This window comes from Leptonychotes weddellii, chromosome 5 (genome assembly GCF_054177405.1).
Source record: "Leptonychotes weddellii isolate Sample4059 chromosome 5, ASM5417740v2, whole genome shotgun sequence".
NCBI classification, from domain to species: domain Eukaryota; kingdom Metazoa; phylum Chordata; class Mammalia; order Carnivora; family Phocidae; genus Leptonychotes; species Leptonychotes weddellii.
Window position 1 is genome coordinate 125,199,515 of NC_138373.1, and position 12,052 is coordinate 125,211,566.

Below are 12,052 nucleotides of genomic sequence, written 5' to 3' on the forward strand. Positions count from 1 at the left end.
AAACCCCTGAAATCTTGCCATTTGCAATGACATGGATAAAACTAGAGGGTATTATGCTAAGCAAAATAAGTCAATCAGAGAAAGACATGTATCATATGATCTCACTGATATGAGGAATTCTTAATCTCAGGAAACAAACGGAGGGTTGCTGGAGTGGTGGGGGGTGAGAGGGATGGGGTGGCTGGGTGATAGACATTGGGGAGGGTATATGCTATGGTGAGCGCTGTGAATTGTGTAAGACTGATGAATCACAGACCTGTACCTCTGAAACAAATAATACATTATATGTTAAAAGAAGAAGAAGAGGAAGAACAAGAAGAAAGAAGAAGAAGAAGAAGAAGAAGAAGAAGAAGAAGAAGACGAAGACGAAGAAGAAGAAGAAGAAGATAGCAGGAGGGGAAGAATGAAGTGGGGGGAATCTGATGGGGAGATGAACCATGAGAGACTATGGACTCTGAGAAACAAACTGAGGGTTCTAGAGGGAAGGGGGTAGGGGGATGGGTTAGCCTGGTGATGGGTATTCAAGAGGGCACGTATTGAATGGAGCACTTGTGTTATATGCAAACAATGAATCATGGAACACTACATCAAAAACGAATGATGTAATGTATGGTGATTAACATAACATAAAAAAAAAAGAAATGGTAGCTATTTTAATAATAGTTGCCTTGGGTTGGGAAACCAATATTCAGGTACTTTGTTAACTTTCAAAGCCTCTATTAATTGTAGGAAACAAGGCACATCTTTTAATGTAAATCAGAAACTTATTATCTTTCTAGGAATTCAACAATATTAGCTTACCCTGTTTTTTAGAGAATTTTTTTGTTTGGAGGTTTAGAATATTTTCCGAGCTTCTGAAGTTTATGTTCTTAGCCTTGTTTTTCCCTCTACAGCTCAGTTAATTGGACTAGATAAGCTGTATGACTCCAATTACAGCAGCACAGGAGAAGTGCAATTTGAGATGCGTGGCTTTTACAACAGAGATACTGAAAATGCTAGGGTTCACAAAATACAACATTCTTAAGGTCATTATCTTGTAAGATGTTTAACTATTCAATTTTGAGTTTGAATTGGGTTGAAAAACAAGTCCACTACCTTATTAGAAACACTGCTTATTTTATAGATGCTATGTTAATCTGCTTTGGGAATTGGCAGACCTCTTATATTTGTTTGGGGGAGCTTCTAGGGTGATTATAAGAAAACAATGAGAGATTATTTACTCTTGGCAATATTACAAAAGTAACTAGCTTTAGCAACTTAAGCTTGAAAGAATTAAAAATTTAAAAAAAAGAATTCTTTTAAATCTTAAAGTTAAATGCTATTTATTCAATCTTTCAAAACTGCTGTTTTATTAGTACTAGTTTTATTCCAGCACATAGACTATTAAGAGCATGGTATCTTGGAAATAATTTTCGTATTTGATGCTTTTATTGTGATAGAATTTTATCTATTATAATGGGATTTCTAGATGTAAATTTATAAATATAGTTTCAATTAGCAATAATCGTGCCTCGGATAAACCTCATTGGCTACGATACTGCCACTGTGCAAAGCTTAAATTTATAAATATAAATTTGTTTATATTTATTAATAGGATTTTCTAAAAGTTCTGGAATACTTGGTGTGGGAGCAAAGTGATACATACAAAGATTCTGGGCAGAATGTCATAATTAAAATAGAAAAGTTTTTCAGTACAGGGACTCTTTTGAATCAAAGGAAAAGTGGCCAAATCATTGAAATAGTTCGATGAAGACAATTTGCCCAGGCCCTTTGAAGTTGGGATCTCATGCTTATATATTTTCTGCATTATTGTACATGATGTGTGCATGCTGACATCAGTTTATAATAGAATATTCACCATGCACTCAGCATTTCTAGAGATCAGGAGCTCAAAGCTTGGTTTCTACCCATATTTCCGTGTGACTATGGCTCTCTTCACTTTCCAGAACCGATGATGATGAAACCTATTGCCGAGCAGCCACCGAGTATGCGAGAGCCTGTTCCCATGCTGGCCACCCTATTCAAGACTGGAGAGATGACTTTCCAGCATGCAGTATGTTTCCTTATTTTCCTAAACCGTGTGTATTTTTGTTAATTTCAGGTTTATCCTAACACTTAAAACTAATGACTGGCAAAGATTTGTCATTGACACAGTAACATTGGTAAACTTGCATACTTTTCAAAACACTGTACTTTTTTTTGAAAGAGAGGTGAGTAGATTTGACTTACAGCTCCCTTGTTTGCCCATTTTAGCTGATAAATGTGATGATAGCTTCGTCCACCGGGATTGTATCAGTTGTTGCCCACCAACCTGCACATTTGAGAAACAGTGTCTTGGGAGCAATCTCCATTGTCTTGATGGATGTTACTGTGCAGATGGTAAGCACTTCGTGAAAGAAATGATGGCTGTACTCATGGAAACTAGTATCCAGCAATCTAAGAATCATATCATAATGTCCTGTCTCAGGACATTAGGGCTATTGCAATTTTCTACCCTTGTAGGATTTGGCCCTCAAAGTGACTAGGAAGGATGGCTGCTTTTCTACTTTGTACATTTCCCAGGAAATTTGGAATCCAGAGTCCTGAAGTTAACCATGAGTTAACAAATCTTTTGCTCTCTTGGATATTTAAGGACATTTAATAATTTGTCTATTTTCATATTTTGAAGATGGCAGCAATTTCAAAAAAAGCCTCACATTTTGGCAGTATAAGATTTTGGTCCTGATGTAGTTTTAATATTTGAAATTAGAAGTGACAGAACCAGTGATACAGGTGAGATTTAAAATTAGGAATGACTGCTATACAGATAGAACTTTACAAAGAACACCAGGATTTACTCAAACCCTTTTATTTTTACAGATTAAAAAAATAGAATCCCAGAGATGTTAAGTGTTTTCCTCACTTGGGCAAGGACTATTGGAATCAGATCTGTTGACCTCAGTCCTTTGGTCTGTTAGTGTCACTCAAAGCATAATCTTTAGACCAGTGCCAGGCCTGAACCATTTCTTACCAATGATACAACAAGGAGTTTGAACAAGAATAAAAATCCATGTGCCAAAATATAAGTCAGTGCTCCTTCACCTAGGAACTCCTACTCTGAAAAAGGTCAGCTGAACGAAACACGTGCTTGGTAACATGGTTGACTTACATTCTGGCTCGGCCACCTTTCCCCATTAAGGAGGTAGAAAAGGCTGGTCCTCTGCACTGGTCCTTTGAGTAGCACTCCCTCGCTCTTTATTATCTGCGTGACAATAATGGAAATCTCTCATTTTGAGATGAACAGAAATTAAACCAAGAATATATGTTCTCTCTCCTTCCCTCCCTTTTCCCCTCGAAAGCAAGGAAATACTGTCTTGTTGCCTTTATCCTGTGTAGTGAAACCTGAGTTTTTGATGGCAAGTCATGGAATAAAAAAGTTGAAAATCACCGAAATAGAGCCTTATAACGTAGCTACTGATTGAGTTAGAACCAGGTTGTCAGTAACCTCTTTAAAAGTAAAAAAAAAAAAAAAATATATATATATATATATATATATATATATATTCAGCACCTGGTGTAAGTAGGTGTTCAATAAAAGTTGGTTGAATTATTACATGCAAAGAACACATTTTTTGTTATTTCTTTTGAGAATTTGATACATATTTTTCTTAAATAGGACTCATAATGGACAATGGGACTTGCATCTCCTTGGAAAACTGCCCGTGTAGTTTTCATGGATTAGCTTATTCAGTTGGTTCAAAAATTGAACAAGAATGTACTGAATGGTATGTGATTAATGTACAGCCATTTATTTCTATGCACCTGGCTAGTTGATATCTTTCCCATGATATATGTTTAAAGGATTATACTTATTACTGATTTTCTTCCAAAAATTCCAAGACACGGTTTGCATCTTATTTAAAGTCTCTACGGGAGTGGGGTAGGGGGCCATATATATTTTCATATTTTAAAGATGAAAGCAAGTTCAGAAAAAAGAACTACAAAAAATATAGAAAATCTATCATTTCTTTTATGATTTAATTCTTCTCACTTTCCTTGGTAATAATTCCATCAAATCATATACCCATGTAATGCGTCTGTCTGTTGCATTTTCTTCTTATCTGTAACCAGTACTTTGCCTGTACTTTTACTACTAGAACTTAATGGTGTTCCTGGCCTTCTCTGTTGGGTACTTGAAAAAGTGTCTCTCCATATTGCCAGTACTTGGCCATGATTAGAGACATTTAGAATTTCTTATTCCATTAGCTAATTAAGACTATTCTAGGAAAGCACTGAATCCCTCCAGGGAAGTCTTATAAAGAAACAGGTCTAAATGTCATCAGGCCCTTTCCCCTTTGCTGTTAGTGTAATGTAAGTGACATGCAGGTGGATAACCAACCATGTTCTTACATACTCGGTTAAGCTCCTGACTGTCAGAGATTCTGCTTCCATCCTTCTCTCAAACTCTTTTTGCTGGCAGAAGGCAGAATTTATCTTACGGAAGAGGACATCTTTTCTCTTTTTAATGTCTGATGATCCTCAAAAGAGAAAAGTCTCTTTTCTCAATTTTTAATAGATGAGATAATGTATTAACTGTTTATGAATGTTTCTCTAATAATATAGGTAAATACTTTTCGTGTGCAACTTCTTTTAGTTTAAGCAATGAGAGAAGGACATAAAACAAGTTCTCTGTCTGCATAGGACTTTTGTTCCAGGCTATTCTGTGTTCCCTTTGTATCATCTTAAGTGATGTAAGTATGACACACAGTAAATCATAATTTAGGTACTGGCCAGTCCAAATTTATCAGTCAATTGAACTTCTGTCAATGTATTTTTCAATTATAGGTGAGATTATTCTGAACCTATAAACATGGTATGTTTTGGTACATCAATCAGTACATTGATGCAAATATTAATACGGTTTCTCTATACCAGTAATTAATAGTCTTATAATTTCATTTAGTGTATGTGTTGGTGGAGTTTGGAACTGCACTGAGCATGACTGTCCAGGTAAATCTTTTAAAATGTTTCTAAAGAAAAAAATTTCAATTTTCTTTAAGTTGAAGGAAGATAGCAATGATTTTTATGAGGTCATCTCATATATAACAAGAGATGTAATGATCAATAAATCCAGATATTTGGAGGATAAATGGAAAATTGAATAAAGGATAGCTTTGAGCAGGAAACTGGTAAAAATTTATTGAAGTAGTATAAATATTACAAAACCTAAAAATTACATGGAAGAGCTATCATTTAATAAATTTTAAATTAAATTTAATAACATAATCTAGTAAGTTTTTCAAACTAGTACATTTTAGACACTTTATTTTTTTTCATTTTAGGAACTTTAGCTATTCTTTCTGATGCATGATTATTTACCCTAAGTCAACTTTGTTTTTTAAGAACAAACATAATTTCTTTCTCTGCCTTCTCCTTCTCTCTCTCCTTCTTTTTCTCTTTTCTTATTTTTGTGATTATTTTTTTGGTAGTTCAATGCTCCGTTGTGGGTGATTCTCATTTTACAACATTTGATGGTCGACATTATTCTTTTATTGGAATGTGCCAGTACATCCTTGTGAAAGGAACTGGAAAAGATAAATTCACAATTACTTTACAGAAAGCTCACTGTGAACAGGTAGGAACATCTCAAAATGGCCAGAGGAATGTTCTTTGTTTTGTTTTGTTTTTGACTCAAGCTTCATTCTAGGTTAAGAGTGATAATATGAATGGGTACGGTTATTTTCTTCAAAAATGATTGCTAAGATGTATCATTATTCTACATTTGACAAAGAAAGAAAAAATGTTGGTAATCTAGGTTTTACTATTGATTATATGATGCATCCTGATTTGATATTAAAATATGAAAATGTATGTGTTTTAGATTTAATATTATGTATTTAATTGTATTTTCTTTCTTAAACAATGCTATTTGTATGTATAGTTTTTTGAACGTTTCATGCATGATTGCACAATGGACCTAAGTTTTTGGTTATTTCAAAAACTACTATTTTAAAGAGGTGATTCTTGACAGGAGTGAATAGGCTTCATATATTCTAAATAGATGTGATGAATTTCTTAGCATCCTGAAGTATTTATTTTACAACTTTTCTTCAAATAAACACATCGATTATTTGTAAAGACACACAGGTTTTCCTCTCTTTAAGTCAGATAGTCAAAATTTTGCAGAAATCTTTAATTTTTTAGTTTTACTCCAGTGTGAAATGGTTATTTCCAACAAAAATTCTGAGCTATTTTATTTGCTTTTTTTTTTACAGTTTGATTTTTTCCTTTGCAATACATCAGAGTCTGAATGAGCTTTCTACATAGAATCCTAATTCTCTTTGTTCTTTTCCTTATTGAATTTTTTATGTCTAATATGCTACTTAAATGAATTTGGAGAGGTACTTTAACAATGTGTTATGGAAAACATAATTATTGGCACTTTGTTGAGAACATTTTTATTTAATGTTCTATGTAAAATATAGATATGTATATGGTATACTTAATGTACTATATAAAAACATATTTTATTGGGAATGGGGCTATATAAAATGGGTTATGTGGTAATTACTTTATTATATTACTTATACTCAAGCCTTCTACATGCCAGAAATTGTTATCTATGTGCACTCTCTTTCTCCTTTCTTCTCCCCTGTCTCTCCCTTGCTTTTTCTCATTCCCCTCTCCCATTATCACTGTCTCTTTCTATATCTCTATTTCTCTCTCATTCCTTTAATTGATGATTTGATTTTTATGCAGAACCTTGGCTTGGTCTGCCTTCAGTCTATAACTCTAATTCTGGAGGATGATTTTAACAAACAAGTGACCCTTAGTAGAGGAGGACAAATCCTTACCAGTCCTAACCAAGGCTTCAATCTGAATGGTAAGAAGCAATGATGTACTTCACCTATGTTAACAACAACAATCAAACAAGCTAAATGAATTCTTCTCCCATTGGCTGGCTAACCTAACATTTGTGTTTTTATGTGTTGCCGGGTCCTCAGCTAGACATCTCAGGGATGACCATGTTTTTGGGAACTAGTGTTCAAGTGGCCTAGAGTTTGCAAGAGGAAAGATAAACGCAAACAGCCACTTCCATAAAATATGATAAACTGAAAGATATGCACAGAGACTTTGGGGGTCTAAGTGAGGGCAGTTCACCCAGCCTTGGGCAGGAGAGTGCAGGATAGTCAGGCAAGTTTTCTGAAGGAGGTGATGTCTTGTTCAGCATTCAAAGCTGAGGATTTTCAGGATGAAAGAGTGGGGAAAGCGTTCCATGCAAAGCAAGGAGTTGTAGAACTGTGTGGTATGTTTAGGGGAAACTATAACTAGTTTGGTACTGCTAAAGCCTGAGGAGGGTCACGGAGATTGTCTAGCCATGGGAAGAGAGACATAGGTGGGGATGAAGACCAGGGAAAGCCTTATATGCAGGGCATCATTATGGTTTTCTTCTTCCTGCCTGTGTTCCAGCATAGTTATTGTTAATACTCTCACTCCCAGAGATGTCCCAATTTGTATTACAAATTACATGGTCATGCTATTCATTGTCATGCTAAGGAAGTTGAACTTGATGTGAAATTGAATATGAAATTTTCATTATTTGACCATTTTTATGTACAGAGATAACAATCTCGTATCATTCAACCAAATAAATAATAAGTGTTAATGAGAAGACTGGTAAGTCTTTTTTTTTTTTTTTTGGGTAGACTACTATGGCAACTGTGTGGAAATGGCTTTAAGAAATGCTGGCAGGAAACATGGAGAGTACTTAGGATGATACTGAAGTAGGGCATGCAGGGAAGGAGGAGGAACTGATGTAAGGCGGTGACAGTAGAAATAGAAAGAAGAGAGATTGAAAAATTATTTAGGGAAAAAAAGGTGGTCTGAACCTGGTGACCGATTGGATTAGGGCTGGTTGGGAAAGGGCAACAAGGGGGACAAAGTGATCAAAGAATGATGCTCCGATTTCTGGGTGTGGTGAACAGACCGACGGCAGAAATTATGGTAGAGATACAGGAGCGATTGTTCCTATATACTGTGCTGGCAAAAGTCATCAGTTCAGATTTGAACACAAGTTTCTTGTCTCAAGTCCTGTGCTCCCCTTTTTGCTGACAGTCTCAAGGGAATGGGGAATTTTTGAGGAATGTGCCACTTCCTTATTGAATCATGACCAGTTTGTGGAAAAGTTCACACACACACACACACACACACACACGAGTTAAAAAAAAAAAGAAGACAGACTTCAAATGCTAAGGACTGTCCACACCTGCCAAGAGATGCTTGTCAACTGAAATTACCTGTGGACGTGATAACCTATTAAAAAGATCCACTGAAGACCCAGAAAGGAGAGATAGAAGAGAAATGGGAGAAAAGAAAGCACAAGTTGGCAAAAATTGGCCCTGGAGCAAGGAGCAGGAACTGGGAGTCTGCCTGCTCCATGCCCTGCTCTCTCACTCTCTCTCTCTTTTTTAAAAAATGTTCCAAGTTTTTATTTAAATTCTAGTTCCCGGTCTTTTGAAAGAAGAGTTCTGGTGCTGTATGCTAGCATTTCATAACACTACCTATGAATCTCAAAGCTGATTTATGTATGTTCTTTTCCCACAGGAATTGTTGAAATTCAAACTCTGTCATCCTTATTTATTCTTCTAAAAACCACATTTGGTTTAAAGATTCTGTTTGCTATAGATGGGGAAAGAATTTATATTCAGCTCACTAGTGCATGGAAAAGAAGAACACTAGGTCTGTGTGGCACTTTTAATGGGAACATAAGGGATGATTTCCTGTAAGTATGATGTCTGGACAGCTAACATGATTTAATGACTAGTAATTAGAGACAAATTCTTTCACTGAAAACGTTTACTTAACTACTAATAGCTTAGTCATCACTGTTCCAAGAGCTTTACGTGATCATCTATTTAAATTTTATAGCAATCCCCTGATTAGTAGCTCTGTTTTATAGATAAAGCCTCATGGAGGCCCCAAAGTGGCAAGTAAATAGCTCAAAGTCATTTAGCCCAAATATGGTGGAGCTGGGCTTTGAATTTGGGTGGTGTGACTCAGAGTCCATGGGCTAACCCACAGAATAACCACCCCTGATTGTCTCCCCTGCCACCTAGCAAGCTTAACAGTATTTTATTTTTGAACAGGCACTGCTTTTTAAAAAATCTCAATTATCATTGGGTATTAATGATAGTAAGTTATGCCTTAAAAATATGAATATCCTTTGGTATGAATGATACCTCTACAGCAACCTTTTGGCATCCAGATCAACCGGCTTTTATGATAGCTGGTGTTTCATCAGAAGAAAAGCAGTATAGTATAGTTGTAGCCCTTGTACTGGCAAAGCAGTTTTCCCCACCTGTGAGAAGACACAAGGTATCATTTAATGAAAATGCTTTGGGCACCTGTTCTTGTCCTAAGCACTGGGGTGCAATTTAAGCAGGATCATCTGGTTCCCATCTCAGGCAGCTTGTATTGCAGGTCAGGAGGGGTAACAGGCTTCAAGAAATAATTAGGTGGGCGCCTGGGTGGCTCAGATGGTTAAGCGTCTGCCTTCGGCTCAGGTCATGATCCCAGGGTCCTGGGATCGAGTCCCACATCGGACTCCCGGCTCAGCGGGGAGCCTGCTTCTCCCTCTGACCCTCTCCCCTCTCATGCTGTTTCCCTCTCACTCGCTCTCTAAAAAATAAATAAAATCTTAAAAAAAAAAAAAGAAATAATTAGGTGGGCCCAAGGTATTAATCAACCATATATAAAAACACTGAGGTAATTTCAGGACCTTATATGTTGAGCTGTGTGGTAGTGGCTAGAAACACAGCAGGGATTTTGAGTAGGTCAGTGTGGGATGGGTAGCCAGGGAACATTTCATGGACAAGCCATTCCTCAATACCAGATTTAATTTTTTTTTCAAATACCGTATTTTTTAAAACACTTCTGCATATTTTTCCTATTTGGGATTTCTTCCGCCTCCTAATCTTTCTTGTGAATACCTATATATTGTTGAACCCAATTCAGAACTTATTTGCTTCAAAACATCAGTTCATATCCCACCAGACAAAGTTAATTTTGACTCTGTTATTTATGAAAATCTGTCCCTTATCTGTCTGGTTTCCACTTAAAACTCTGAGGGTTTTGAGAATAAGGATCAAGTCCTCTATCCTTCTGTTCTTAGGAACTAACATAGAGCCTTATATGCAGTAGACAGTTGATCTACATGGAGGTAGGACTTTTTTTTTTAAATAAATTTTTAAATTTAAATTCAATTGATTAACATATAATGTATTATTGGTTTCAGAGGTACAGGTCCGTGATTCATCAGTCTTATATAACACGCAGTGCTCATTACATCACGTGCCCTTCTTAATGTCCATCACCCAGTTACCCCATTCCCCCACTCCCTCCCCTCCAGCAACCCTCAGTTTGCTTCCTATGATTAAGAGTCTCTTATGGTTTGTCTCTCTCTCTCTCTGGTTTTGTCTTGTTTTATTTTTTGGAGGTAGGACTTTTAATAAGGCACCAAGAAGAGAATTTGGACGGACAAGGAGAACTGGCATTTAAAATTTTAAATTTCAGAAGAGAATTTATTTTATCTTTTCTTCTGTGTGACTACCTTGTTGTCAGCTTATTTAGTTCTTTATGTTTCATTTATTTGTAGCTCAGAATATCAATATCTTTATCACATTCAAGAAACAGACTATGTTAAGTGGCTCAGCTAAAATGTGCAGAAAAGAGGTTGAAGCCTTGTTTCTCTTCTTTGTTTATCAGAATGGGTTAGCAGTCAGTGTTTAACAGATGGCAGATCTGTCTGCCTTTTTCTAAGGCACCAGTCTCCTCCATGTATAAACATTCAGGCGTGATAACAGTGCAGGATAATATTTCAGAGGCAGAGATAACTTTTGAACAATGTTTAGCTTTCCAACAAAACAGTTAAAATTCTTCACTTCATAAAGGTTAATGCGAATCTGCAAACATAGTGGAATGGAAAATATTAATTACTTGAAAATCTTGTTACAGTAAGTTAAATATGGTGAGCCACAGGGTATTTTATAAAATGAAATGCAATAAGTAAATGGGTCTGCATTTTGGTTCCTCCTCTTCTTTTGGTATTTATTGTTTCAAGTCAATTCAATGAAATTAGAGAGCCAAGCTCTGAGTCAGTTTCTCCTGGGAACCCTGACTATACCCATCACCTTGACCTATTTTATTGTCCTTTGTAGGGGTGAAGAGGGAAGGAGAGAGAAAGAAAGCAAAGAGCTAGTGCTCCTCAATTTCTTTGAGGCTCAGTGTTCTTGGTTGAACAAAATGAGATTTGTGGTTAGGTGTTTGCTGTAATTCTTTACAGTTCTAGAATGGTTTCATTTTGAGGGATAGGGAAGGAGAAAGGGTGGGAACAAGGGATGAGTGTTGTGGAATGGCTTGTGAAGCTCCTTTTTATTCTCCTTTCTCAGCCACTGTGGTGAGAAACTCCATATAGTTCCTAGTGACTAAGGTCAGTAGTAACCGAAGCAGTTAATTTAGGACAATATAGAGAACTGAGATAAAGCCTACTCGACTATTTGGCCATGTTGTTGGGGCTTTCATTAGTCAAGTTTTGCTTGGTCAGAGCTTCCTATAGGAGATCTAGTCCAATCTGATTCTCTAGGTAGTTTTGACAATGTGTGGTACAGTGTCCAATAGGGATTGTCACGAAATATGGGTTGATGAGTTAGTAAATCTTGATGGCTGCTTCAGGGGGTATCTTAGTGTTTGGCTCTTCAATGTTGTTGTGGTTTATAAGACTGATTTTGGAAAGGTAGATGTTTCTCTTCCATTTTGTTTTGCTGAGGAAACTGAAGAAGTGAGCAACCTCGAATGAAGTATGCCTTCTAAACCATTTTCCCTCAATTTTCTTTTGGTTTGGTAACCTCAGGATGGCACCTCAGTATTTTAGTGCTCATAATGGAAATGAAATATTGAATCAGAAATATAGGCTATTTATATTTGGGACATTTGTCTTTACACTAAAAAGAATCATGTGAGCTACCCACCTCTACCTCTGCCCATGCGCCCTAGACCACACACACATTAATGATTT

The 12,052-nt window shown here is 36.3% G+C and overlaps 1 protein-coding gene and 1 non-coding gene across 2 annotated transcripts in view; one reads left to right on the forward strand and one right to left on the reverse strand.

Moving 5' to 3' along the window:
• OTOGL (otogelin like) overlaps positions 1-12,052 on the forward strand; it is a 128,949-nt gene that overhangs the window by 26,320 nt on the left and 90,577 nt on the right. Inside the window, 7 exon segments of the mRNA XM_081818977.1 lie at positions 1,947-2,053; positions 2,254-2,379; positions 3,656-3,764; positions 4,943-4,989; positions 5,469-5,614; positions 6,739-6,862; positions 8,584-8,761. Of these exon segments, the coding sequence (XP_081675103.1) occupies positions 1,947-2,053; positions 2,254-2,379; positions 3,656-3,764; positions 4,943-4,989; positions 5,469-5,614; positions 6,739-6,862; positions 8,584-8,761 (837 nt within the window).
• Positions 1,421-1,555, reverse strand: LOC115941489 (U4 spliceosomal RNA). The gene has a single exon (XR_004076241.1). It is a non-coding gene; the product is annotated as a U4 spliceosomal RNA (small nuclear RNA).